Source organism: Leptonychotes weddellii, chromosome X (genome assembly GCF_054177405.1).
Source record: "Leptonychotes weddellii isolate Sample4059 chromosome X, ASM5417740v2, whole genome shotgun sequence".
Classification (NCBI taxonomy): Eukaryota; Metazoa; Chordata; class Mammalia; order Carnivora; family Phocidae; genus Leptonychotes; species Leptonychotes weddellii.
In genome coordinates, this window is record NC_138385.1 from 18,271,654 (window position 1) to 18,299,242 (window position 27,589).

Below are 27,589 nucleotides of genomic sequence, written 5' to 3' on the forward strand. Positions count from 1 at the left end.
TTGACAAAAGCCATGATAAAATGGACATAATTTCTTTAGTTTTCACAAACATTTGTGTTTTGACTTGTACAAAGTCTGTGTTAAAAATGAAATACTCTTGGCTCTGGTACTAAGGTGTAGATTTGTGTTTTTATTATTTTATTTCTCTATTTCTTACAGGGAAGGAGGTATATTTTATATGCCTATTTATATTTACAAGTACAAGCTTATCTTTACTAAGGATGGCATTCATGAAATCACCCTCCAGATAATTTCAGTATTTTTAAGAAGCTGATTTATGCCAGTTTTCACTAAATTACAACTTTTTAAATATCAACGGTTAATAGTTGATAGCATTGAGAAACTGCTTCTACAAAATGTTTATGTAATATGGTTTAAAATACTTTTCTTTCCAGTTGGAGAAAATTAACATAAATCAAAAGTTTGAAACTGTACTGTTTTATTATTTAAATAGAAATGAACACATTGCATTATATAAAAAAGTTTAAATGTTCTGACTAGAATATGAAAACAATAAAAAGTGTCTTTTCAGGAACAGAAACCACAGTCTTCTTCTGAAAGTCTGGCTTATTTCCATTACATAAAGAAGTGTTTCTGAGAATTAATATTTACTTTCCTTGAATTTTTTGGTTTGTGATTGATAATATTAGCATATTCTAGATTTTAAATCTTCTATTCAATGGTTATATGCTTTTTTATGCTTTAAATTAAAAAATAGGTGAAAAGGCTTGATGTTTCACCTTTTGGTGTTTATTTTAATTAATGTTATTTCTCTGGTTTTAAGAATTCAGATTTTTTTATTGGACCTCAGGTGCACAGAACTGGATTAATTATAAGCCCTGCTTCATGACATGCTCTCATCATTGGTCTATGTGTGGCCCATGTTCATTTATTTATTTAGTATTTAATTATTTTTTACTTTCTTCAAATGAAAATGTTGACCACTTTTAAGATATTGCTTTGTAATTTGATGGCTTATTTTTTTTTTTTTTTGAAATTCTAGAAAAATGTTTCTTTGTTTCAACTCAAACTTGCTGCTAAAGCTTCTAAATCTGAAAAGGAAATGGACCCAGAATATGAAGAGAAAATGGTAAATATATTCTTGGGTAGGATAGTGAATACTATAGTTGATTTTTTTCTTATTGAAGTATAGTTGTTACTTAATCTTACATTAGTTTCACCGTAGTTGATTTTTACAGAGGAGATGTGAAAGACTGAAAAAATTCATGTGTGTGTATAATGAATACAGGATCATAGATTTTAGAATTGGAAAGTAATTTAATATATAATCAGTCATAATAGATTTTTAAAAAAATATTTTTTTTATTTGAGAGACAGAGAGCACAAGCCAGCGGGAGGGGCAGAGGCAGAGGGAGAAGGACAAGCAGACTTCCTGCTGACTGGGGAGCCTAATGCGGGACTCGGGGCTCGAGGCTTGATCCCAGGACTCAGAGATCATGATCTGAGCCAAAGTCAGATGCCCAACCCACTGGGCTACCCAGGCAGCCTCATCATAGTAGATTTTGTTGAATAAATGAATCTCTTTGTTTTCAGATGAGAAAATAAGGATCAGAGAAACTATATGGAATAGTTGGGAACAGAAGTCATATCTCTTCACTTTTGTTCAGTGCTCTTTATCCCATAATAAGATTTTTTTTTTAAATCTTTTTTTTTTAAGATTTTATTTATTTATCTGAGAGAGAGAATGGGAGACAGAGAGCATGAGAGGGGGAGGGTCAGAGGGAGAAGCAGACTCCCCGCCGAGCAGGAAGCCCGATGTGGGACTCAATCCCGGGACTCCAGAATAATGACCTGAGCTGAAGACAGGTGCTTAACCAACTGAGCCACCCAGGCGCCCCCCATGATAAGATTTTTAAAAAGATTTTATTTATTTGTGAGAGAGTGTAAGAGAGAGTGTGAGGGGGGTGGAGGAGGGAGAGGGCGAGGGAGAAGCAGACTCCCTGCTGAGCAGGGAGCCCAATCCGCCATCCGCCTCGATCCCAGGATCCTGGGATGATGACCTGAGCCAAAGACAGACGCTTAAGTGACTGAGCCACACAGCTGCCCTTAAGATGTTTTTTTTTAAAGATTTATTTATTTATTTGACGGAGGGGGAGAGGGAGAAGGAGAGAATCCTCAAGCAGATTTCCTGCTGAGTCCAGAGCCCAGTGTGGGGCCCCATCCCAGGACCCTGAGATCATGACCTGAGCCGAAATCAAGAGTTGGACACTTAACTGATTGAGCCACCCAGGTGCCCCAGATTTTCTTTTCTTTTTTTTTTTTTTTAAGATTTATCCATTTATTTGAGAGAACAAGGCGCACAAGCAAGCTGGGGGAGGGGTAAAGGGAGAGGAGGAGAGAGAATCCTCAAGCAGACTCCCCACTGAGTACAGAGCCCAGAGTCCAGACCCGGGGGCTGGATCTCAGGACCCCAAGATCACAACCCAAGCCAAAACCAAGAGTCAGATGTTCAACTGACTGAGCCACCCTGCCACTTCCATCATAAGATGTTTTATGCTAAAAATAAAAATATTGGCTGAAAGAAAGCAGGTCGCAGAGCCAGACTGGTATTTTTTTCTTCCTCTCTTCTTGCTTTGAATATATTAATGAACGTTACACATTGTAAAACATAATATAGTAACACATTTTCTGGAGGACATTTGCCTGGTACCTGGAAATATTACATATTTAAGCAGTATAATCTCAATGATGCTCACCTACTGCTTTGCCATATATTTAATTTAATTTTTCATTTTTAAAAAATTTTTATTCACTAAAATCTATATTTTAGTTTTCATTTTAGTTGGAACTGAACTTTTTTGTTGAGGGATTGTTTTTGCAGTAATATTATAAAAATGAGTAGAGATGAAGTATATTTTTTGGCTGCTCATAGTGATTTTACCAAAATCCATGCCTAAATGTCTAAGGTCACATCTAACGCAGACAGTTAATGTTTTAACAACTCTAAAAACAACATTCCAGTGAGGATAACATAAAATGGAAAAGTTTTGGCCTCCTTCCAATTTCTGGTCTGAATATATTTGTCTAATTCTTGTGTTTATGTTAATGAACTCTTGTACGTTTCTGGTGTTATTAATTATGCAACCTTCATTAGCAATCAAATATTCTCTACCCTGTGGTCAGAAAGTGATTGGGAATTAAAAAATAATTTTCATTTTTTTCTTTATCTAGAATGATGTATACATCTTTTGGTCTTCTAAGATTTTTTAGTGAAGTTTTATTTCACTAATGTGGTATAAGTTTTATGCCCTTTTACAATTTATTGAGAAATTATAATACATACCAATTTTTAATAGTTAATATACATTAACTGTTTTACTTACGTGTGTGTATATATTTTTCCTCCAAATCCTGCTCACTTTGGAGACATACTTTTTATATTATTAGCATAAAGTGCAATTTTCCAGGGGCACCTGGGTGGCTCAGTCAGTTAAGTGTTTGACTTTGGCTCAGGACATGATCTCGGGGCCCTGGGATCAAGCCCCACATCGGGCTTTGTGCTTGGCGGGGAGTCTGCTTGTCCTTCTGCCCTTTTCCCCACTCTTGTACTCTCTTTCTCTCTCTCTCAAATAAATAAAATCTTTAAAAAAGTGCAATTTTCCAGATTATTGTAATTGAAGAGAGAAATATTTATTACATTATTGTACCACACATTCACAATATTTTGAGACAGGATGACACTGTATTCTAAGATGTTAATAATTATTCCTAGATGCAACTTGAAAATTCTTAAGAGTTCAGTTTATGGTATATGTATATCATAGCTAATAATTTATATTTCTGTATTTAGGATATATTGTATCTTATGATGCTTTATTTTGTTCACTAGGAAAAGAAAATTGTTATGTTTTGGAAAGAGGATTTGCTTTTTGGCCCTGACTCTTTAAGCAGGGTACTTTTTATTGGGGCATTTACTGCTTTTAAATCACTTGGCTTCTATTCAAACTGTCTGAAAATGCCATTTTCAAATTCTGCTTACTAGCTGTGGGAACTTGGGCAAGTTAGTTACCCTCTCCGTGCTTTACTTTTATCATCTGTAAAATGGAGAGAATATTAGTACCCACCTCATAAGTTTACGAAGAGAATTAAATGAGTTAGTATGTTTAAAGTGCTTAGAACATAGTACAAAGTAGAAGGGCAATATAAGTCTTTGTTAAATAACCTTGAATACAAAAGAAAATCATTACTTTTTCTTTTGTTTTGTACATTAGAAAGCAGACCGAGCAAAGAGATTTGAATTTTTATTAAAGCAGACAGAACTTTTTGCACATTTCATTCAACCTTCAGCACAGAAATCTCCAACATCTCCTCTGAACATGAAATTGGGACGTCCTCGAATAAAGAAAGATGACAAGCAGACCTTAATTTCTGCTGGAGAGTACGTTGGCATCTCTCTCTACTTTATTCCCTCTCTTCCTCCTGTCCCCACTTCTCCCTCCTCTTATATTCTCATTCCCTCTTTACTTACTCAGTATAATTCTGTATTAAAAGAATAAGGTTATTGTCAGTGTAAGTAAGTTTTGGAGGCAACCATTTTCACTAGAAATCAATAAAAATGTACGCTGGTTCTACCAACTTCTAAGCAAGACCTTAGATAACCCATTTTTTTTTCATGACAGACATTAGCAATGTGTAGTGACTTAACTGACAGCTTAGCATTTGGGTTGAATATAAAGGTATTTGTTTTCATTTCAGCTACCGCCACAGGCGCACAGAACAAGAAGAAGATGAAGAGCTACTCTCAGAGAGTCGGAAAACATCTAATGTGTGTGTTAGATTTGAGGTGTCACCTTCATGTAAGTATCTTATTATGTTGGTATTTTTTTCCAATTTGGTTTTAGAAAAATTATATACTTGATTATATATTTTTTAAAGGTTTTATTTATTTATTTGAGAGAAAGAACGCGCATGAGAGAGCACGAGAAGGGGGACAGAGGGAGAAGCAGACTCCTCACTGAGCAGGGAGCCACACCTGGGGCTCGATCCCAGGACCCCAGGATCATGACCTGAGCGGAAGGCAGATGCTTAACCAACTGAGCCACCCAGGCACCCCTGTAGTTGATTGTATTAATGAAAGTATGAGATGTCTTGATTTCTTTTTCAGATGTGAAAGGAGGACCACTGAGAGATTATCAGATTCGGGGGCTGAACTGGTTGATCTCTTTGTATGAAAATGGAGTCAATGGTATCTTGGCAGATGAAATGGTAAGGAGTTGATAGCTAAAAACAATCTCAGTTATCAATTTTTATGTAAATTTGAAATACCTGAGCTGTATTGTCCCCCTGAGGCCTGGAGGCTAATTGCTTTATTTAGTTATAATGTAAAAGGCATTTGTAAAGTCTAGAATTGTTTCTTTAAGTAACCTCTAGAACATATACTTTCACAGGCTACAAATTCTTAGTGCGATTTCCTCATATGGTTTAAAAAACCTCCTTGTACTTTTGTTTTTGTTTGCACTTTGGCTTCCAGGAAACTCAGAGCCGAAATGAATGCCAAAATGGAGACCCTGTGTAACATAATGGCCAGCCCATTGTGCCTTTATGCCTTTTTCTATTCTATACCTTCTAATCTTCCCTTGGCCCTTCTTTATTTCTATTTTACCATTAATTTATGTTCCATGTTTTCATTGTAGGCCACCTGAAACATATTTTCTTTGTAGGCGACCTGAAATCCTTTTGGTAATGAAGTGGGGGTATATAAACCAAACACTAAATGAGTGCATGAATAAACCAAACAATAAATGATGAAACCATGAATGAATGCATGTAAGCACCTCAATGTGTGAGCATTCAGAAAGTGACTAGATGGAATAAAAAAAAAAAAGTAAAGAGCAATGTTGAGTCCTGATATAGCAGAGTACCAGGTGGGACCTGGGAAGTAAGCTAAGGAATGATGGGCATATAAATAAAATGACCAAAGAGAAAAAGTAAGACCATTTAAGATGCTAATTCAGCAGATCAGGGGAGTACATGAAGGCCTACATTGGTATTTTAAGACCAAATGAGTAAGATGGGATTTAAGAGAGGGCGGGGGGGGGGAGTTCTAGATTTTTATGACCCAGTGATACTTCTATATATGTGACTCTGGAGCCATATTTACATGACTATTTATGCTAAGTAACATGTAGTGTAGTAGTTGATCCCATAGATGCTGAGCAGCTGTTAGGTGTGTGGCAGGAGGTCCTTTAAATCAAGGGTCTGTAGGTCCTTATATTTAGTATTCTGGATTGGAGACTACAATTAGCTCAAAGGGGGAGGAGCTTGGTTAATTGGATAACAGAAAGACCAGGATTATTTGCCCCAAGCTCCTCTTGGCTGCAGCCTGTCTAAAGGATCTAAAGAGCCTTCATACTGAATTTATGCTGATACCAGATACTTTTTGATTATTAAAAAAGGGAAAGATACTTTAATAAGGAGTATAGAAAATTTGGAAAAAATCAAGAAAAAAATTGAAAGTAAATTATAATTATGCTACCTAGAAATAATCAGTTGACATTTTGGCATATTTCATTTTAGTATTTTAACTCCAGATGTGTTTATTTTACATAGTTGTGATCATATTGTATGTATAATTTGGTATTCTGATTTCTTCATATTCATACATTTTTTTACATAATTCAAATATTTGTAAAAGTAATTATTAATTACTCTATAACAATTAATCCTGGAGAGTTACCATAGTTCTATTCATCTCCTCCCTTATTGCGGGTTATTTGGATTGATGTGTAGTATGTAGTATATGTTTCGTATATTTAGTATGTATGGGTTGATATATATGTACATATGGTATGTAATAATACTGTTGTAAGAACCCTTGTAATTTAGTTTTCCTGCACCTTTCAAATTATTTCCATGGGATTCCTAAAAATGGAATTACTTGATTAAGGAATTTTAGATATTTTAAGGTTTTGATGCATCTCATTAAGTGAAATATTAGATGGGATAAACCCTATAAAAATAGTTTAAGCCTAGGTTTATAAATGCAAATATATACCTTGCATAGAGATAAAGCCAGAAACTTTTATTTTTTATTTTTATTTTTTTTAAAGATTTTATTTGTTTGACAGCATGGGAGAGCACAAGCAGGGAGAGCAGGAGAAGGAGAGGGAGAAGCAGGCCCCCTGCCCAGCAGGGAGCCTGATGTGGGGCTCGATCCCAGGACCCTGGGATTATGACCTGAGCTGAAGGCAGACGCTTAACCATCTGAGCCACCCAGGCGCCCCCAGAAACTCTTTAATTTTAAAAGACCACACAGCATAGAACATTGTTCCCTTTCTCATCAGTTAGGTGGTGGGTTCGTGGTGTTCAATATGCTATTTTTTTTGAAGATTTTATTTATTTATTTGACAGATAGAGACATAGCAAGAGAGGGAACACAAGCAGGGGGAGCGGGAATGGGAGAAGCAGGCTTCCCGCCAAGCAGGGAGCCTGATGCGGGGCTCAGTCCCAGGACCCTGGGACCATGACCTGAGCCGAAGGCAGACGCCCAACGACAGAGCCAACCAGGCACCCCTCAATATGCTATTTTTAAAAAGTTCACCAGACCAGGTGATCTCTAAGGCCCTTTCTGGCTGCAGAGTTCTTTTATGTTCTGTTCTTTATGGTTCCATAGGTCTTCAAGGGTGTGAGATGCAAGTACAGAGAGCCACAAGTCCCTTGAGATGCATAGTTTGAATATTTCATGTCTGGGCTATAATAATGTTGGGGGCAATGGGAAAGAAAGACCAGTATCTAAGCAGGCTGATAAGGGAAATGAGTGCGAAACGCATACACATGAAATCCCTAATTTTGCCTTTAGAAAAAATTATAAAGTAGACTGCTTGCTCCTTTAAGAGGAGCAACAAAGCAGCTTTCTACCTGCAAGTCCCTGGTTTCTTTTTGTGCACACAGTAAGTACAAATTGGAATGGTTATTCACTTAAAAAAACAAAGGTCTTTAAATTTTTCCCTATGTGACATAGTTGACAAATGTCTTTTGTAATGTTATTACTAACAAAATGTTTCATTAAATAAACACTTATGGATTTTTTTCTTTGTAATGGTAATGCAGGGTCTTGGTAAGACTTTACAAACGATTGCTTTGCTTGGTTACCTGAAACATTACCGAAACATTCCTGGACCTCACATGGTTTTAGTTCCAAAGTCTACTTTATACAACTGGATGAATGAATTTAAACGATGGGTCCCATCTCTACGTGTTATTTGTTTCGTCGGAGACAAGGATGCGAGAGTAAGTGAGAAATAAGTTTAAAGAGGCCATCAAGAATAACATCATTTCTGGGGTTAAGTTGCCTACTATTACCATAAAAGACATTGAAGTTGACTGCTACTAGTAAATAACTCTACGTTAAGGCTCTGTTTAAGTGCTTTTTATATATTAATTAATTCTCACAACACTCCTGTGAAGTAGATGTGTTACTTATTAATAACAGACAATCCATTACTATGCTTATCTGCATTTAATTCAACTAGGTCATTAACCTCAGCGTTTTTGAGTTGCATTTTAAATATCTTTTTATAAAAAAAGTCCTTATTGACAGTGTATCTTATCAGTGACTCTATCAGTTGTGCTATTTGACTCCAAAACTGTGTAATTCTGCATGACTTAATTTTTTATGTTTAATTTTTTTATTTTTGACTTTGACTTGGTATACATGCACACATGTGTGTGCTTACACACATGAATGGAACCTTCTCTATTTGTATGGAGAGCATTGTGTTTTGTGTTTATGCATAGACACAACTTTCAGTTTGGTCTTTGAATAGAAAAATATATATCTGCATACATTCTTAGATATTAGGAATTCTGGGCTCTTGCTTAAATTAGCCATTTGTCAATCTAGTAGGCTACAATTATTTAGGACTGTAGAATTAATCTAAAATAAATAAATTATGCAAAAATATCAAAATGAATAATCAGCTTAGAAAGCATATTATTAAACTTTGCCTTTATTTTGCCTCCAGAGGACATAGTTTAAAGATTTATTCTATTTTACATATTTAGATAGGCTATCAAAAGATATTCTCAAAAGAATGGTAGCATAATGAATTATGTAATTTTATTATCATTTTGCTTGAAGAAAAATTACTTAAATTTATTTAAATTTAACTTATAAATAATTTAAGTATTGAAATACTGAGCTCATAAATTTAGAATTATGGGCTTGATTCTTCCCTATGCCTAATATTTCCCAGTGGCAAATTAGTCACTTAGAACTCTTTCTAATCACTGATGTTCTTTCCTTTTTAAAAAAGATTTTATTTATTTATTTATTTGAGAGAGAGAAAGAGCACGAGTGGGGGGGAGGGGCAGAGGGAGAGGGAGAAAGAGAAACAGACTTCCTGCTGAGCTGAGAGCTGGACACAGGGATTGATCCCAGGACCTGGAGATCACGACCTGAGCCAAAGGCAGACACTCTCAGGTGCCCCTCACTGCTGTTCTTTGATGTAATACCACTCCTTATAAAACTTTGCATTTCTAAAGTACTGATTTTTGGCTGAAATTATTTCTTGAAGGTCATAAGCAAAAGAGAAATATCTACGCTTGTGTTTCCAGGTATCTCAGTAAAACTGTCAGTGGTTTTCAACTATATTATATGGAACCCAAGGATTTAATGAAGTATTTCTTCGAGGTTTTTTTTTATAAAGATTTTTATTTATTCACTTGAGACACAGAGAGAGAGAGAGAGAGCATGAGCAGGGAGAGAGGCAGAGGGAGAGGGAGAAGCAGGCTCCCTGCTGAGCCAGGAGCCAGATGTGGGGCTCGATCCCAGAACCCTGGGATCATGACCTGAGCCGAAGGCAGATGCTTAACCATCTGAGCCACCCAGGCACCCCTAAAAGAAAAAGTGGATGTATTTAATTTGTGACTCTATCAAGCCAAGTAATGCTTGGCTCTTGGCTCTCTACCCCATGGGAGGTTGGGATTTTACTGGCAGCTTCAAAAATTTAATCTTGAAAACCAGTCTTCAAAGTCAGTGTTTTTCTTTTTCTTTTTTTTTAAAGATTTTTTTTTATTCATTCATTTGAGAGAGCGAGAATGAGAGAGAGAGAGAGAGAGCACATGAGAGGGGGGAGGGTCAGAGGGAGAAGCAGACTCGCCGCCCAGCGGGGAGCCCGATGCGGGACTCGATCCCGGGACTCCAGGATCATGACCCGAGCCGAAGGCAGTCGCTTAACCAACTGAGCCACCCAGGCGCCCCGAAAGTCAGTGTTTTTCATATTGCCACTCATTAATATTGGGAATTCATGTTGGTGGAGACAAGAATTTTTTAAAACACTGAGATACAAAAGAATGGAAAATGGCAGTGTTTCACTCATGGTGGGGATATGTACCGCTCCTTTTTTTTTTTAAAGATTTTATTTATTTATTTGAGAGAGAGAGAGAATGAGAGACAGAGAGCATGAGAGGGAGGAGGGTCAGAGGGAGAAGCAGACTCCCCGCCGAGCAGGGAGCCCGATGCGGGACTCGATCCCTGGACTCCAGGATCATGACCTGAGCCGAAGGCAGTCGCTTAACCAACTGAGCCACCCAGGCGCCCATGTACTGCTCCTTTTTTTAAGGATTGCAACCTAAACTATAATTTTACTGTGGTCCATGGGCAAAAGAGTTTGCAAACTGGTAATTATTAATAACATAAATAATGTACTATATTCAACATTTAGAGATTGATGTCAGTATGCATAGTGAAAATCCAGATTATTACTTATAGACAGATTTGAATCTTGGTACCACATGGGATAGATATATTGGGTCTTTATAGTTTCCTGGCCTTTTGTAAATATTTTATGAGGTCAATATGTTATTAAAAAATTTGATGTAGATTATAACGGGTATTTGATTGAGTTGGGAAATTCTTAGTAATACTATTGATCCAGTTTGATACTAATGTAGTCCTGAAGTATATAGAGGTGTGAATCCCAAGTAAGGTTTTTTAGTGTTTCTTTTTTTAAATAGGCTCCACACCCAGCATGGGACTTGATCTCACAACCTTGAGATCAAGAGTTGCATGCTCTACCAACTGAGCCAGTTAGGCACCCCACAAAACTTGGTTTTTGACCCCTTCCTTTTCCACTCCAGAGGCATCAAAGATCTTGGAGATGGAAACAGGAGATCTGGTGTTAGTTCTGGTGTTGCCATTGACTGTGTGATGTTGAGTGACTCTTGAAGGGCCTTAATTTTGTCACCTATAAAGTGAGAGCTTTTGGATTATGTGATATTCAATGTTCTGTCACACAAATTTCAAAGTAGGGCTAATTTAAATTAAAAATATGCATATGTTTCATGAAACTGTAGGAGGAACCATTAAACTGAGTGTTTCACAAAATCAAAGAAAGATAAGGTGTTTGCAAGACCAAATGGGGTCTGGTACCCTGGTTCTCTTTATGTTGTTTCCAATTCCCTAATGTCTTAATTAGCTTTTTCAATATGACCACTTCCCAGAGTGCAACTGAGATCTCTACAAAGGCCTTTTTTCTGTTCTCTGCTTTAGTCCAGGGGATCCTTTTGTATATATAAGCACTCAGTAAATATTTGTTCAATGAGTCTATAGCGTGTTTGGTGCATAACTGAGTTTATGAAATAATGAGTTTGCAGTGAACAGTTACTTTGTTTATGTACTGTAATTTCAGATTTACAGTACTAATCAGAACCTTCTCAGTATAGATTTGGCTGCTCCCTGTTAACTTCTGTGGTTTTATTTTGACCTGTAACATCTGGAATTCAGTTCATACAAGTTAAAAATGCTCTCAGTCAGCTTGGCTACTAGTTGGCCACTGCCTGTGAAGATTTAACAACAGTTCTAAATAGTCTCACTGTTTTAAATAGTCTCCTGTACTAGATAGAGCAAGTCCCCTTTATAAAATCATATCCGTAGCCTCAAAACAACATCAGGAAGTTCACAAAAGCGTTAATGGGCTTTCATGACTCCTTAACAAAATATGTGACTCATTCCTGCTAGAAAGGGAAGGAACATATTAAGAGATCTCAAAAGGTTGAAATCATTATATTGAGTTCTTTTCATTTGTTAAAACTGTATTGGTAATAGTTAGTAATGCTTGGCTCTTGGTAAGAACATGGTTTTCAGAAGGCAGTTACTTCACCCATGTTTTTTTGGACCATCTGTCCTATGAAGAGAGTCTAGTAATGTAGTCATCTTCTGGTGATAAGAACTACTCCAGTTCATTGGATATGCTGTACTCTTTTAAGGGAAGCCTTTGCTTCTCTTTTGTTGATGAATATATTAGCATGTCATCCAGATAATTGCCCACAAATGTGTCTTTGGGCCTTGGTTTTCCTATCTTTAAAATGGATGAGACTAAATGATTCCCAGGTCTCTCTCTTATAATTATTAATATTCTCTTGATGTTATAATTCTGTGACCATCTTGTCAGTGTATTCTAATATGAGGAACTTTATTTTGCATTAGGCTGCTTTTATTCGTGATGAAATGATGCCAGGAGAATGGGACGTTTGTGTTACTTCTTATGAGATGGTAATTAAAGAAAAATCCGTATTTAAAAAGTTTCATTGGCGATACCTAGTCATTGATGAGGCTCATAGAATAAAGAATGAAAAATCTAAGGTAAGCCAGTTTTCAATATCATTGTTAAAGTTTTCTTTTCACTACCATGTCTGCTTGTTTACTTCTGTGTATTCAAAATTAAAAAGGGCTGGAAGATTGTGATTTTATTCACAGAATGTGAATGAAAATCAGTTTTAAAAATGGTTTTAAAGTTTAAATTATTGAATATGAGACAAATGAAAATTGAGCACAGTTTTTAATATAAGGAAAATTAGGTGTTCATTTGCTATACTTGTTGCAGCCTAACTCTGTTATGCTACAATATTTTAATGTTTTGGTAATATTTGGTGTACAAAAGTCATTTGCATTGATTTGCCTTTTATTGAGGAGCCTACCAGCTTATGTGTATTCATAAGGATTAGAAAAAAATCATTTCTTGGAATTATCTGATTTGTGTGAATTAGAGTGTGGTGTTAATTTTGAAAAATATCAATATTTCTTGCCATTCAACTCCATCAACAGTAGGAAAAGCATCAGTTATTATGATGAACCTCTCTTTGGATCACTGGGCTACTTTGGGAGAAACAGGGACAGAACTGGAGGAAAACTACCAGGTGGATCATACTAATTTCAAATTGAAACTAATACCGAATAAAAAAGGATGCATGTTAGAGAATAATTATTTAAGAGTTTTATAAAAATGTGCATTTTTATTGATAAGGTTATTGTTCTTTTATGCTTTTGTGCTTTAATTTTTATAGTTTTATGTTTATTTTATTTTTTTTAAGATTTTATTTATTTATTTGACAGAGAGAGACACAGCGAGAGAGGGAACACAAGCAGGGGGAGTGGGAGAGGGAGACGCAGGCTTCCGCCGAGCAGGGAGCCCGATGCGGGGCGCGATCCCAGGATATTGGGATCATGACCTGAGCTGAAGGCAGACGCTTAATGACTGAGCCACCCAGGAGCCCCTATAGCTTTATATTTAGAAAGTTAATATAAGATAAGAAAAATGGGTGCAACTCTGGTGCTTAGAAATTGTCACCAAGCCAAGTTAGAACTTGGCTAGGTATGTAGATGAACATGATTGGCAGGGAGAAGGGGATATTATTGTGTAAAGTGACTATCCTGGATTCCATGGAGTTTTGACTGTTTCTGTGGACCCAAAATGGAGAAAATAAATTTTTTGAAGTGAGGGAGGGGTCTGAGGTATGACTATGATTTGCATTCTTGCAAGTGTAGAAATGCCTAGGATATTTTGTTCAGTTGTGATTCATTGTGGCAATGTCACCTGAACTAGGATATTTTCCTAGTTCAGAAAAATAATTTTCAAGTTTTATTTTATTCAAAACATGGTTGGATAAGGAACTGAATTTTGAGAATTCTAATAAATAAAGCGATGTTAACATAATTACTATTTTTCTAGCTTTCTGAGATTGTTCGTGAGTTCAAGTCAACCAACCGCTTGCTCCTAACTGGAACACCTTTGCAGAATAACCTGCATGAACTCTGGGCATTACTCAACTTTTTGTTGCCTGATGTCTTTAATTCTGCAGATGTAAGTTTAAGTCATATGTTTTAAATATGATTTTCTTATGTTCACAGACATCTGTTTTCAAAGCATAGAATGTAGATTGAAATTTATAGTTCTTTTTCATTTGTAATTCTTTATCTGTGTGTTTTGGTTTTCTCAGAAAAAAAGCTCTTAAGCACAAATTTTTCAAATGGGGATATTTAGAGGAATAATGTATCTTTTCTTTGAGAGTATTCTGCCTGTTAAACTTTGCCTATATTGCATTGCTGTCACAACTTCTGATATGAAATAGGCTGAGTTCATAATAGTAAATTCAAAATTTTCTTTTAATTAGAAGGGCTTTCTACATACTAGTTTGGCAGGTGGAGTCTTTAAAATGGTCTTTGATTATTGTAGTCATTAACATTTGGTGAGCACTAAAGAGCTCATAATTAATGTGTGATTAGAAAAACAGCATATTTTGTAAATGTGTGATTTACATTGTTTTTATCATTAACACAAGGTTATGCTAGTGCAGCAAACTGAATTGAATGATTTAAGGATTTTGGAGCTTGATTTTTCTCATTTCTGATATTAATTGATAATAAAAAGTACCAAGTTCAGCTATCCATTGGTTTGTATACCTTATCTTGCTTTGGTTTATTTTTATTGTTTGTTTAAAATTTTTGTTATCATTATGTGCCTTCCATTTTATATTCTTATTCCTACTCTAACTCTTAACTGGATATAATGCTACTATGATATGGGGAAGCCTAATAAAAGACTTTTAAGGAAACAGTGCTGGTGGAGTTCAAATTTTAACTCCTCCAGTATTTTAGCTATTTTTGAGAAGTAAATAATATTGGCCATCACAGTGAACGTATTTTTGAAAGTGCTTTTAAAATGAACTACTGTTGTGTCATTGTATGAGAATTTATACAATATTGAGTTTATTTAAAAAAAACCAAACCAACCCCCTGTGTGCTTACTGCAAAATTTTCACCCCTCCACAGGACTTTGACTCTTGGTTTGACACTAAAAATTGTCTTGGTGATCAAAAACTTGTGGAAAGACTTCACGCAGTAAGTAATAGACAAGCAAATTTAGTAATTAAATATATATACCAACCCAGAAAACAAAATTGCCATAGAATCTGTTTGAACTTTTGGGTTTACCTCCTGGCTCAGTCTCACTGCTTCTCCCTTCCAGTCTTTCTGGCAGCCTCTTTGGGAAATGAACTCTACTCTGTTTTCAGCCTGTCTAGGGAACAGCTTTTTTGCTTCAGCTCTCCCACATGGATAATGTGGTCCTCTCGAGTAGAGGCTGTTCATACTCGCGTACCCCATAGGTCCTTAAGATGGCATCAGTATTTTTCTAGTTCCCCAGTGCCACTTGTAAGCCACTAGTTCTCCACCATCATGTACAGAACTCTTCCTTTAAGGTGAAGTTATCTTGCAGGTCCACCTTCCACCCATTCTTTTCTCTGTCATCCACTCATCTCCAGGTGACTCCCTCACATTCATTAAATACCAGTTTTCCATTCTTTGATAACAACTTCTTATATCCTTTTTTAGCTCTTTCACTCATGTTACTCCTTCTGTACTTATTCTGTTACCTTACAGAGACCTCCAGTCCTTGGACCCCTGCTTTTTCTCATCCATCACCTCATTTCTGTTGTTACTTTTCTCTCTCTTTTTTTTTAAAAAAGACTTTATTTTTAAGTAATCTCTACACCCAACATGGGGCTCAAACTCACAACCCCAAGATCAAGAGTTGCAGGCTCCACTGACTGAGCCAGTCAGGTGCCCCTGTTGTTACTTTTTTCTCTACCAAACAATGAGCCCATTTTCTATCACTTGAACCACCCTTTTGCCAATACTCCCAAACTTTCTTTTCTTGTCTATCTGCCATTTCTGCCCTGGAAGCCCGACACTGGAATACTGTAACTGTCTCTGTCTTCTGGGTTTGAATTCTGCTTCTACCACTTACTAGCAGAGTGCCTTGTTCTGTACTGGAGCTGTTCAACACTGATAAAGAAGGTTATACAATTGTACAGATGGGAGCAACTCCAGTTTCATGTTCTATAACATAAGCTGGGGTTTGATGATGTCAGCAATCCTTCAACATGGCCTTCTATAGCATTCTTTCCCATTTCCAATAACAGCTGCTTCAGGCCTTCCTCAATTTCCCCAAGACTTCTGTCCCAGATACTCTCTGCCCCCTTCCTTTCTCCGTAAGTAGCATCATTATTTTCTCAAAGAGAAAAGAGAAATTATTAGGTAGGAACTCCTTTAAAGATATCCAGCTTCCAAGGATATCTGCGTCTGTGTTATCTTCTTTCTGAAGGGAGAGGTGTTTTCTTTGGTCATTGGCTAAGACTTTGGACATGAACCCTGGATCTCATCTCTCCCTGTTTCCTCATGGGACCTCTCCCCATAATTTATCCTTTTTATTGACTGATTTTTCTAGCTCTCCCTCTATATTGGCTTTTTGTCCTAACATGTAAACATGCTCAAGTATCTCCGTTATTAAAATCCAAACCCACACCCATATGCACCCACCCTCACGCATATACAAAATAGTACTCTCTTATCATTGTGTGTCTCTAGCTGTGATTCTGGTCTCTTCTTTTGATAGCTAAGCTTCTTGAAAAAGTGGTTTATTTTCTCCATCTCCACTACCTAATCTCCTGTTTACTCTTGACTCATTGACCACTGGCTTCTATCCGTTCTACGCAACTGAAACTTATCTTGGAAGGTCTTCAGTCATTTTCCAGTTGCTGAATTCAGGGTATACTTTTTGCTCAATATTTTGGCTTCTCTGTACTGCTTAGCACTTCTAACCACTCCTGCATGAAACCCTTTCCTACCTGGTTTCTGGGGTACAGAATGGATTGTCTCTTGGATTTTCTCTTATCTTTTTGGCCACTCCTATCAGTCCCCTTTATGGGTTTTCTTTCTCAGTCTGTCCCTGAAAGTTTAGTGTTTTGTAGGGCTTTGTCTTTGACTTTCTTTTTTATGTGCTCTACCTGGGGATCCACTCCTTGGTTATAGCTACCACCTATCTACTTATAACTCCCAAATTTATCTTTCCATTATTTCTTGCCTAGTTTCTGCATATCCCACAGTCTTCTGAGTCTTTCTGTCTAAATGTCTCACAGGCAGTTTAAACTCTTAAAGAATCTCTCAGACAATTTTAAGAGGCTCAAACCAGAGATCAGAAGTTGTCTTTCACTCTTTTCTTTTCCTTACCCCCCATAGATCTCTAATAGTAATAGCTTCTATTTACTAATGTCTACTGTGATTAAGCTCTACACAAGTACTATCATAAATTTTCACAGCAGCTTTGGAAATAGGTATCATTATTCTCATTTTAAAATGCTTGTCATATACATATACTATAACTTTTTGATGAATGGATGAGGAAACAGGCTCAGAAAAGTTAAGGAACTTGTCCAGGCTCTCACAACAGCTAATCAGGGACTGAGCTGATTTTAGAATCAGCTTGATCTGGGTGTGAATTTGGCTTCTACCACTTAACTAGCAAAATGACTTTGGTTGAGTTAATACAATTGAAAGGCACCCGGGTGGCTCAGTCAGTTCGGTGTCTGGCTCTTGGTTTCAGGTCAGGTCATGATCTCAGGGTTGTGAGATTGAGCCCCATGTTGGACTCCACACTGAGCGTAGAGTCTGCTTGAGATTCTCTGCCTCTTCCTCTCCCTCTGCCTCTCCCCCTGCTCGAGCTCTCTCTCTCTCTAAAATAAATAGATATTTTTATTTTTATTTTTTTAAATTTTTTATTTTTTTAAAGATTTTATTTATTTATTTGACAGAGAAAGACACAGCGAGAGAGGGAACACAAGCAGGGGGAGTGGGAGAGGGAGAAGCAGACTCCCCGCCGAGCAGGGAGCCCGATGCGGGACTCGATCCAGGAACTCCAGGATCATGACCTGAGCCGAAGGCAGTCGCTTAACCAACTGAGCCACCCAGGCGCCCCTATTTTTTTTTAATTTTTTTAAACATTTTTTTTAAAGATTTTATTTATTTATTTGACACAGAGAGAGAGAGAGAGAGAGCGCGAGAGCAGGAACACAAGCAGTGGGAGTGGGAGAAGGAGAAGCAGGCTTCCCGCTGAGCAGGGAGCCCGATGCGGGGCTCGATCCCAGGACCCTGGGAACATGACCTGAGCCGAAGGCAGACGCTTAACAACTGAGCCACCCAGGCGCCCCTAAAATAAATAAATAAATAAATAAATAAATAAAATCTTTTTTAAAAAAGAAAATTAAAATAATCACATTTCCCTTAAAGATTTATTGTAAGGATTTAGTACTCTGGGTTGTAAAGTTCATGGTGCACTGTCTGGCACATTGCATGTACTCTATAGATGATGGTAGCACATTACTTTCCTGTGATGGAATCTGTCTGGCAGGTATATACTGATTATTTCATCTTTTTTCTCTATTCATCCATATCTTCCTTAACATTGAACTATTTTCTCTTCATTCATATATTTAACTATTTTGAAATGGCCTGCATTTTTATCTCACTTGTAGAGACTCTCTGATTCATACTCTGACTTCAGATTTCCTCTAAGATTAAAAAATCTTGTTGTTTCACTTAGTGTAATACCTTCTAGGTCCATTCATGTTGTCACAAATGGCAAGATCTCACCCTTTTTTATGCCTGAGTAACATTCCATCGTGTGTGTGTGTGTGTGTATATTTACATACATACATGCATGTGTATGTATTCATATATGTATACAGACACACATATATGTAGACCACATCTTCTTCATCTATTCATCTATCAGTGGACACTTAGGTGTTGCTTCTGTATCTTGGTTATTGTAAATAATGCTGCAATAAACATAGGGGTACGTATAGCTTTTCAAATTAGTGTTTTCATTTTCTGTGGGTAAATACCCAGTAGTGGAGTTATTGGATCATATGGCATTTCTATTTTTGTTTTTTTGAGGAACCTCCATACTGTTTTCCACAGCAGCTGTACCAATTTATATACCCACCAACAGTATGTATGGAGGTTCCTTTTTCTCCACATCCTTGCCAGCTCTTGATATTTCTTATTTTTTTGATACTAGCCGTTCTGACAGATATAAGGTGATAACCTCATTGCAGTTTTGATTTGCATTTCCTTGATGATGAGTGATGATGAGCATCTTTTCTTAGTGTGTCCGTTGGTCATCTGTAGGTCTTTTCTGGAAAAACGTCTGTTACCATCAAAATTATTCCTATACAGAATAAAAAAACAAATGTTGTATGACAGCAGCTTTTTATTTTTTTAAAAAAGATTCATTCATGCTTACTCAATAGTCAGTAATCTTGTCTTTTTAATGTATTTTGTGCTATCAAATTATGAATATCTAATTTAGGTCCCCTGTTCTGATTTTTTAATGGGCCATTGGTTCTTTTCTATTGAGAAAATTGGCAACTGGCATTGGTAGTGTTTTTCAGGTTATGCTTTGGGAAGTAAATTTCACATTAGGGTGTTGTCAATGAAATATATGGTTTATAATATTAAATATCTTATAAACTTTTATAAAAACTATCACTTTTTAGGTTTTAAAACCATTTTTGTTACGTCGTATAAAAACTGATGTAGAGAAGAGCCTGCCTCCTAAAAAGGAAATAAAGATTTACTTGGGACTGAGTAAAATGCAGCGAGAATGGTGAGCTATTTTATTTCCATTGGCATTTATTTATGTGTAAGGATTTATTAAAATTTAGCTTTGTAGTGGTTCAGTTATGCCCTTATTTTTTTTCAGTTGTGCCTTTAGATCAAAATTTACGTTTTATGTTTAAAGGGCAAGTTAAGTAGTTCAAATATTTTAATAGAAAATTGGTGAATATTTTATTTAGCCTTTGGGAGAGAGCATGAGCTGGCTGGTTAGCTCAGTTGGTTAGAGAGTAGTGCTGATAGCCTTTGGGAGAGAGCATGGGCCTTGATTTTATAGACCCGTATTTTTTTAAAATATTTTTTAAAATCTAAATTCAACTAATTAACATATAATATATTATTGGTTTCAGAGGTAGAGGTCAGTGATTTATCAGTCTTATGTAATACCCAGTGCTCATTATACCACATGAACTCATTAATTATAGAACTGTATTTGAATCCCATGCTTTGTCCCTTAGTAGCTATTTAGCTTGGGTAAATCATATAACCTCAGTTTCCCTTCTATAAAATGGGGATAATAATACTTAGCTGATGAGTCAGTGTCAGGGTTAAAGAGACTACTGTCACTTGCACATTTGTTTGATACTCTTTTTCCATCAGTGAAAATAGTAATAACCATAATAATAAGTAATAATAAGATGGATGAGAATAGCAATTATAGATATTATAAAAATAGAAGCTGAATTGGTTTGATAAATACAGGCAAAGCAGGAAATTGACAAGAGAAGTCACAAGGAATCATAAATTAGACATGCTTATGTAATAATGCTGCTAAAAGAAGTAAAATGTTATGGGGCACCTGGTTGACTCAGTTGGTTAGGTGTCTGACTCTTGATCTCAGCTCAGGTCTTGATCTCAGGGTCATGAGTTCAAGCCCTGTGTTGGGCATGGAGCCTACTTAAAAAAAGAGAAGCAAAATGTTGCTAATATATGTTACAAGTGATCTAATTTTATTTGTAATGACTTCTGTACTACTGAAACCAGTATAGGGTGGTGGTGAAGAGTATATTTCTCTAGATTCAGACATAAGATCAAACTCTGACTTTGTCCCTTTTTGTGGCCCTGAGTAGGTTGTTTAACCTCTCTTAGCTGCCTGAATTCCCATTCGTAAAGTGGGGTTGATTCTATACATACCTCAAAATTGTGAAGATTTAACAAGATGATTTATATAAAGCCCTTCACATGATACCTGGCACTTTCACTCAATAAAATTTGGCTATTATTATAATTAAGTATTAATTACTGTTCAGGTGGATACATAGGTCTATTTTCACCTGGGTAAAGGTCAACAAAAGATAGTGAAAAATGTTTATGGATCAGAAAAAAATGCCTTACGAAGATTAGGTATAAGAAATTTGATTGTTGGGGCACCTGGGTGGCTCAATCATTAAGCATCTGCCTTCGGCTCAGGTCATGATCCCAGGGTCCTGGGATCGAGCCCTGCGTTGGGCTCCCTGCTCCTCGGGAAGCCTGCTTCTCCCTCTCCCCCTCCCCTCCTTGTGTTTCCTCTCTTGCTCTCTCTCTCTGTCAAATAAATAAAATCTTAAAAAAAAAAAAAGAAATTGTGGTTGTTTTTAGCTCAAACAAGAAAAAGTTGGATGCCAACTTTCAGCAAATATTGTAGTTGTTGAATAATTAATTATCAGATATGGTTATCTGAATAGTTATCAGTTGATAGCAATTTGTAGCAATGGATAAAGCAGGAGGAAACAGGTTTGTAGGCAACATACAAGTTAAAATGTTCAAAAGTTTCTTGGTTTTGCTGATCAGATTTAGTCTCCAAATCGAATTTGTTTATCTTTAAATAGGACTCTATGCTGATCAGTAAAGGGATGTTGCTTGATGACATTGAACTTTTTATTTATTTATTTATTTTTAACTTTAAAAAAAAATTTATTTGACAGAGAGAGACACAGCGAGAGAGGGAACACAAGCAGAGGGAGTGGGAAAGGGAGAAGCAGGCTTCCCGCTGAGCAGGGAGCCCAATATGGGCCTGGATCCCAGGACCCTGGGATCATGACCTGAGCCGAAGGCAGACGCTTAATGACTGAGCCACCCAGGCACCCTGAACATTTTTTTTTAGATTGCTTTAACTTTTTATTATTACAGTGTTGTGATGAACACTATTCCACTTATGTGGCTATCTACAAAGGACGAAATTGTAGATGTAGAATATTCACATTTTAAAACTTATTACCTATCTTGCCAAATTGCCCTTTAGAAAGAGTGTACTAACATATCCATGTCAGTTTATAAGATCTTCCTATTTCACCACATATTCACCAAAACAATATTTTTTTATTTTTTTTTCTTTTCAAATTTTTATTTAAATTCTAATTGATTAATATATAGTGTAATATTGGTTTCAGGAGTAGAATTTAGTGATTTATCAATTACATATAATAAATGATTAATTATAGTTAAAAATTTTAGGTATACAAAAATCCTGATGAAAGATATTGATGTGTTAAATTCTGCTGGCAAGATGGACAAGATGCGACTCTTAAACATTCTGATGCAGCTTCGAAAGTGTTGTAATCATCCTTACTTGTTTGATGGTGCTGAACCTGGTCCACCTTATACCACTGATGAGCACATTGTCAGCAACAGTGGTAAAATGGTAGTTCTTGATAAACTGTTGGCCAAACTCAAAGAACAGGGTGAGTTACAAATCTATACATTAACATGAAATGACTTTATATTAGTGACTTGTGTATGAATAACATTTTGCATATTTACCCATCATTTATTCATTCACTCATTCAGCAAACATTGTTGAGTACTTATTATCTGCCAGGAATTGTCCTATGGGCTGGCTATTACAAAGATGCATAAGACAACAGTCTTTGCCTTGGACAAACAATGTAGTGAGGAGGAACAGTTGAAATTTGTTGTGATAAGTGCCATATGTTGAGAAACAGAGTTGGGGAAATCTTCACAAAGGTGACATTTGAAGTGAGCCCTGGAGAATGTCTAGAAGTAAATCATGGGAAAAAGGAGGGGGAAGTGTTTTACAGGGCAATGAAACTGAAGTGTGAAAAAAAGGGAATGCAGAGCTTACAGTATTTGGGGTAGAGTGGCAGTTGAGGAATCTGAAAAGATGGATGGGGCCAGATTATGAAAGGCCTTTTAAACATGCTAAAGAAGTTTGGACTATTTGGAAGGCAGGGAGGGAGGTGTGTCATAGAAGATTTTGCTGTGTCAGCTGACATGATCAGACTTGTATGTTTGGAGGAGAACCTTTGAAGCAGTACGGGGGTTCTACTGAGGATGAGAGATGAGAAACAAGAGACTAGTTGGGAGACTATTGCAGTAGTCTAGTGAAAGGTTGTGTGGACCGATCACTCATCCTCAGGACAGAGAAAAGGCAGAGTTTAAATCATCTCAATATGTGTGGAGGGTTTTGAAATCCTTAAACATGCATAACTCAGCAATGCATAATTCTGTATAGCATTCCTCGAAGGTGTATGTGTGTGTGTGTTTCATGAAGTGTTCCACTCTATATTTATGTTACATGTGATGTTTACTTATATTTTTGTAACTTTCAAATTAGTTTTACACAAGTTGAATAACTTGCTTTTTTGGGGGAAATGTTTTAGGTTCAAGGGTTCTCATTTTTAGCCAGATGACTCGCTTGCTGGACATTTTGGAGGATTATTGTATGTGGCGTGGTTATGAGTATTGTCGACTGGATGGACAAACCCCACATGAAGAAAGAGAGGTGAGGAAAAGAAAGTAAAACAAAACTTGAAAAATCAGAGTTCAATTAAGCCATGTTTTTCATCATTAGGTAGTTTTGAACTTTGGCCTTTTTTTAAATAGCTAGGTGTGTTGAATTTCTCACTAACACCTCTCTGTCTCTCTGAGATCTTCAATTTGGCTTGCATTATACTGACTCTTTACAAAGCATCCTTTTCAAGATCTTCAGAGACATCCTCACTTATCTAAAGGATACTACACCATTACACCCTTACCTCCTCTAACCACTGCTCTGACCTTCTAATTACAGTTTCTCATCCTACTCTTTAATCTCTGATTCTGCCATTTTCTTTTCTTGATTTGCTTCCTGCTGTAGACCCTCGCCATTTGTGGAGTTTAACAGTTGAGATTTTTCCGGTTTATGAGTAATCCTAAAGACTCATGAAACAGTAATTTGTAAAGAAAATAATCTCAGTGTTAGATTTTTGTAAAACTGAAATTGGACAACATAGGTCTAGGTGCTTATCATGCATTTGGATCTTGGAATACCACAAGGCTGGTGTATGGAATGAGTTACTGAGCTAGTGAGGAAACCTACCTAGCAGCCAGTGTCTTTCTCAAATTTGGGAATTCTTACAGATCTTTAGATTATCCCTCATGAATGTCATGGGTCTAATGTATTTTAAACCCTTTAAATACTTTCTTGAGGGGAGGGCTTTGCTAATTTATCTTCACTTTTCTGTGGTCCTTCAAGGCTCTGTCTTTGGTCTCTCTTTTAAGTCTATCCTCAAGCTCTGGGCAAAGATTGTGATTTCATGGTATAGTGGAAAATGCATTGAACTTGGTTTCAGAAGACCTAAATTTCAGCACCAACTCCACCACTTTGTAGCGTATGCGTATGCAAGCTGTTTAATTCTCTGAGCCTCAGTATCTTTAACTATTATCAGGGTAGTATTAATACCTAGGCTTCTTTTTTTCTGACAATGTTATGAGGATCATTGGGTATAATAGATATGAATGCAGTTTTTAAAACTCTGTAGTGCAGGATATACTACATGTCATGAAATTGCACACAGGCCTTTTACCTCTCAGCTTTAGGGCCCCATCTCAGGCCACAAGGACTCTTAGTCCATGTCCCTCTCCTTCTATAGCTTCAGTGAGCACTCTGTCTCTTGTGTGCTTCCTTCTTGAAGCTTGGCTGTAGCATAGGATAGGGTCCATAGCAGGCACACAGGCCCTTTTTATATTAAGGGTTTACCTGCTACCCATTGTGGGGAAACATTTTTGGTAACATTCACAAATAATGGGCACGTTTCAAAGTTTACACTGGTCCCTGCTCTATAGTAGTTTACTTTTTTTGAAATGGTAACTTGAAGCTTTATTGGGCTTTTGCTGATTTATTCCTCAGAATGGGTTTCTTTCAAATCCACATTAAGTACAAGCCATTCGAAATGCTATTCGAAATGACCCTTTTTCCTGGAGTGAAGATGATACTAAGGCAGAAAAGTAGGTGCTTTCTGACCTCAAATAGCCAATTTGCATTTCTGACTGATCTCCCTGTTTATGAACAATGTGGACTTTACCTAATTATACCCAAATTATTCTGGTTTCTTAAAATTTCAAATAATTTCTCCCTTCAGAGGGTTTGAATTGCATATGTTGAATTTAGGTACAGCAAAGTCAGAGCTGTTCTTTTCTTTCTTTCTTTTTTTTTTTTTTTGAAATGCCCCACTTTCCCATTATACTGTTGTCCACCTAATTGTTTCATCTATTTTCCTAGTAAGGAGGGGAAGCCACATTTGATTCCTTACTCTAATTATTTGCCAGCTGTTAATAAGCAATTCTTTTTCAGTAGTTCTCAGATTTGCCCTTTCTTCATTGCTACCGCTAAATTCAGCTAGCGAAGTCTCTGGTCACCCTCTGACTCCGTTCCTATAACCTTTACTTAAATTGGCCTCCTCACTTTTATAGGGAAAGGATCTAACATTTGTCAAGCAACGAGTCTAAGCTAGGCAATGTATAGTTCCAGCTGAATTCTCCCAGCAGCCCAGTAAAGTATAATTTACTGGTATCATTTTCTCTACTTGAAACTGTCTCAGAGAGGTTAAATGCTTGCTTAGAAACACATATGTAGTAAATGGTAATGATTCACACCAGGTTTTTGCTCTTTCCTCTACACCAAATTGCCTCTCACTACACCATGCTGCTTTCTATACTGCCCCCTCTACATGCTATATGGACCGTGGCAGCGAGTGTCACCTTCTCTGCTGCAACTTTTGACCATGCCATTCCATTCATTAAAAATATGACTTCCTGTATTTTCTGATTATCAAAGTAATATATGACTGCTGAAGGAAATTTGCAAAATAAAAGTATTTCTGGCCAATTTTTGTATCTATAATTTATATAAATAACTGATACTATACTATATATTATATATGAAGTTTGGTAATATTTTTACTCAGCATTATGTTGTACTTTCCTATATCAGTAATAAGCTTCATTGTAAAAATAATTTAAGTATAATATTACATCCAGTGGATGTACTATAAATAATTTATCTCCCAGTTGTTGATCATTTAGGTTGTTTCCAAGTTTTCACTATTATAAATAATGCTAAAGTGAAAGTCCTTATACATAAATCTTTGTGCACATTTCTGATTATTTCCTTAGGATAAATTCCTAGAAGTGGAATTACTGGGTCAAAGGGTATGAACATTTTTAAGACTTGATGCATATTGCCAAATTGCTTTCCAGAAAGGTTGTACCAATTTCCATTCCCTGCAGCAATGTATGAGAGTGCCCGTCTCACCGCCCCCTCGTCAACATTGAGTATTATTTTTTTAATCTTCAAAAAATGGTATTACGTTTTAATTTGCATTTATTTGATTACTAGTAAGATTGAACATTATTTTTGTATTTATTAGCCATTCATATTTGTTCTTCTATGAATTGTCTGTTCTTTTTTTCCTTTCTTTTGCTTATTTTTCTACTGGGGTCTTAGTGTTTCTAATTAATTTGTATGAGATCTTTATATAGTAGGGATATTAACATCCCATTAATTTTAAGACTCTTCACTAAATATCCCTGGATTACCTTACTGAATTTCTTCATTACTTCCCTGTTTGCCCCTTGTCACCATATGGAAATAAATCTACTTAATCTCCCCTTTATCCAATTCTCTCATTCACATTTCTGAACCTTTTTCTTTCTCGTTGGTCTTCAAACTATACCGTCTTTGTTAATCCTATGTAAAATAATGGGAATGAAGTTGAGATAGCTGACATTTTACCTCCTAGATATTTTTCAGCTCTCACTCAAAACATTTTCACTGTTGTTGCTTTAAATAATTTAAATGATTTATTGCTTGCCTAGTTAAATTTGTTTATACGATTGTTCTGAGTGTGTCTCTATTGATGTAAGCTTCTAAATATTAGGAACTTTATGTAATATACTTTCTACAGCAATTCACACAGTACAGTATATAGATATATGCTTAAAGTATTTCTGAGATGGAAGAATATCATAAAGTGGGCTTTTGAATATGCATGTTAAAAATATTTCTTAAGGACTCTGTTAATATAATTTTATTTTTGTTTTTCTTCCATCTCCTGTGTCAATTAAAAAAAGGAAGCAATAGAGGCCTTTAATGTTCCTAATAGTAGCAAATTCATCTTTATGCTGAGTACCAGAGCTGGAGGTCTTGGAATTAACTTGGCAAGTGCTGACGTGGTTATACTATATGATTCAGACTGGAATCCGCAGGTTGATCTACAAGCTATGGTTAGTAATCTTTAATGATGTGAGAAATTTATTTTAACTAGGAATACTATTGTTATTTATGCAGCACAGGTGTAACTTATAAAAGGGCAACCACAATTTTTGGGAGGTTTTCTAGATGTTAAAATAGATTATCTTGGAAAACAAAGATACTGTGCTAATTACAAAAAAAAAAAAGGAAACAGAAACACACACACCCCAAATCCAACTACAGCATTTATGTGTCTATTTTGGCATTTATCATGAAACAGAACTGTTTTTTCCCCACTCCTGAATATTGAAAAGGACATGTACATATGTCTTAATGAAAAGGGTTAAAAAGTTAATGTGTTGTTATTAATTCTTCTGGATAACTAA

General features: G+C 36.3%; 1 protein-coding gene across 8 annotated transcripts in view; it reads left to right on the forward strand.

The window, feature by feature from the left end:
- The window catches only part of SMARCA1 (SNF2 related chromatin remodeling ATPase 1), a 265,313-nt gene that overhangs the window by 4,249 nt on the left and 233,475 nt on the right, over window positions 1-27,589 (forward strand). For 6 of the 8 annotated variants that reach the window (XM_081808280.1, XM_081808281.1, XM_031027442.2 and 3 more), the window contains exons 2-14: window positions 1,004-1,090; window positions 4,233-4,399; window positions 4,717-4,817; window positions 5,126-5,226; window positions 8,071-8,250; window positions 12,449-12,604; window positions 13,971-14,102; window positions 15,071-15,139; window positions 19,636-19,745; window positions 22,187-22,413; window positions 23,353-23,474; window positions 26,126-26,161; window positions 27,083-27,235. In XM_081808280.1, the coding sequence (XP_081664406.1) occupies window positions 1,004-1,090; window positions 4,233-4,399; window positions 4,717-4,817; window positions 5,126-5,226; window positions 8,071-8,250; window positions 12,449-12,604; window positions 13,971-14,102; window positions 15,071-15,139; window positions 19,636-19,745; window positions 22,187-22,413; window positions 23,353-23,474; window positions 26,126-26,161; window positions 27,083-27,235 (1,641 nt within the window). The remainder of the gene's footprint in view (window positions 1-1,003; window positions 1,091-4,232; window positions 4,400-4,716; window positions 4,818-5,125; window positions 5,227-8,070; window positions 8,251-12,448; window positions 12,605-13,970; window positions 14,103-15,070; window positions 15,140-19,635; window positions 19,746-22,186; window positions 22,414-23,352; window positions 23,475-26,125; window positions 26,162-27,082; window positions 27,236-27,589) is intronic. The other 2 variants (XM_031027457.2, XM_006727342.3) reach the window with 1 other exon arrangement.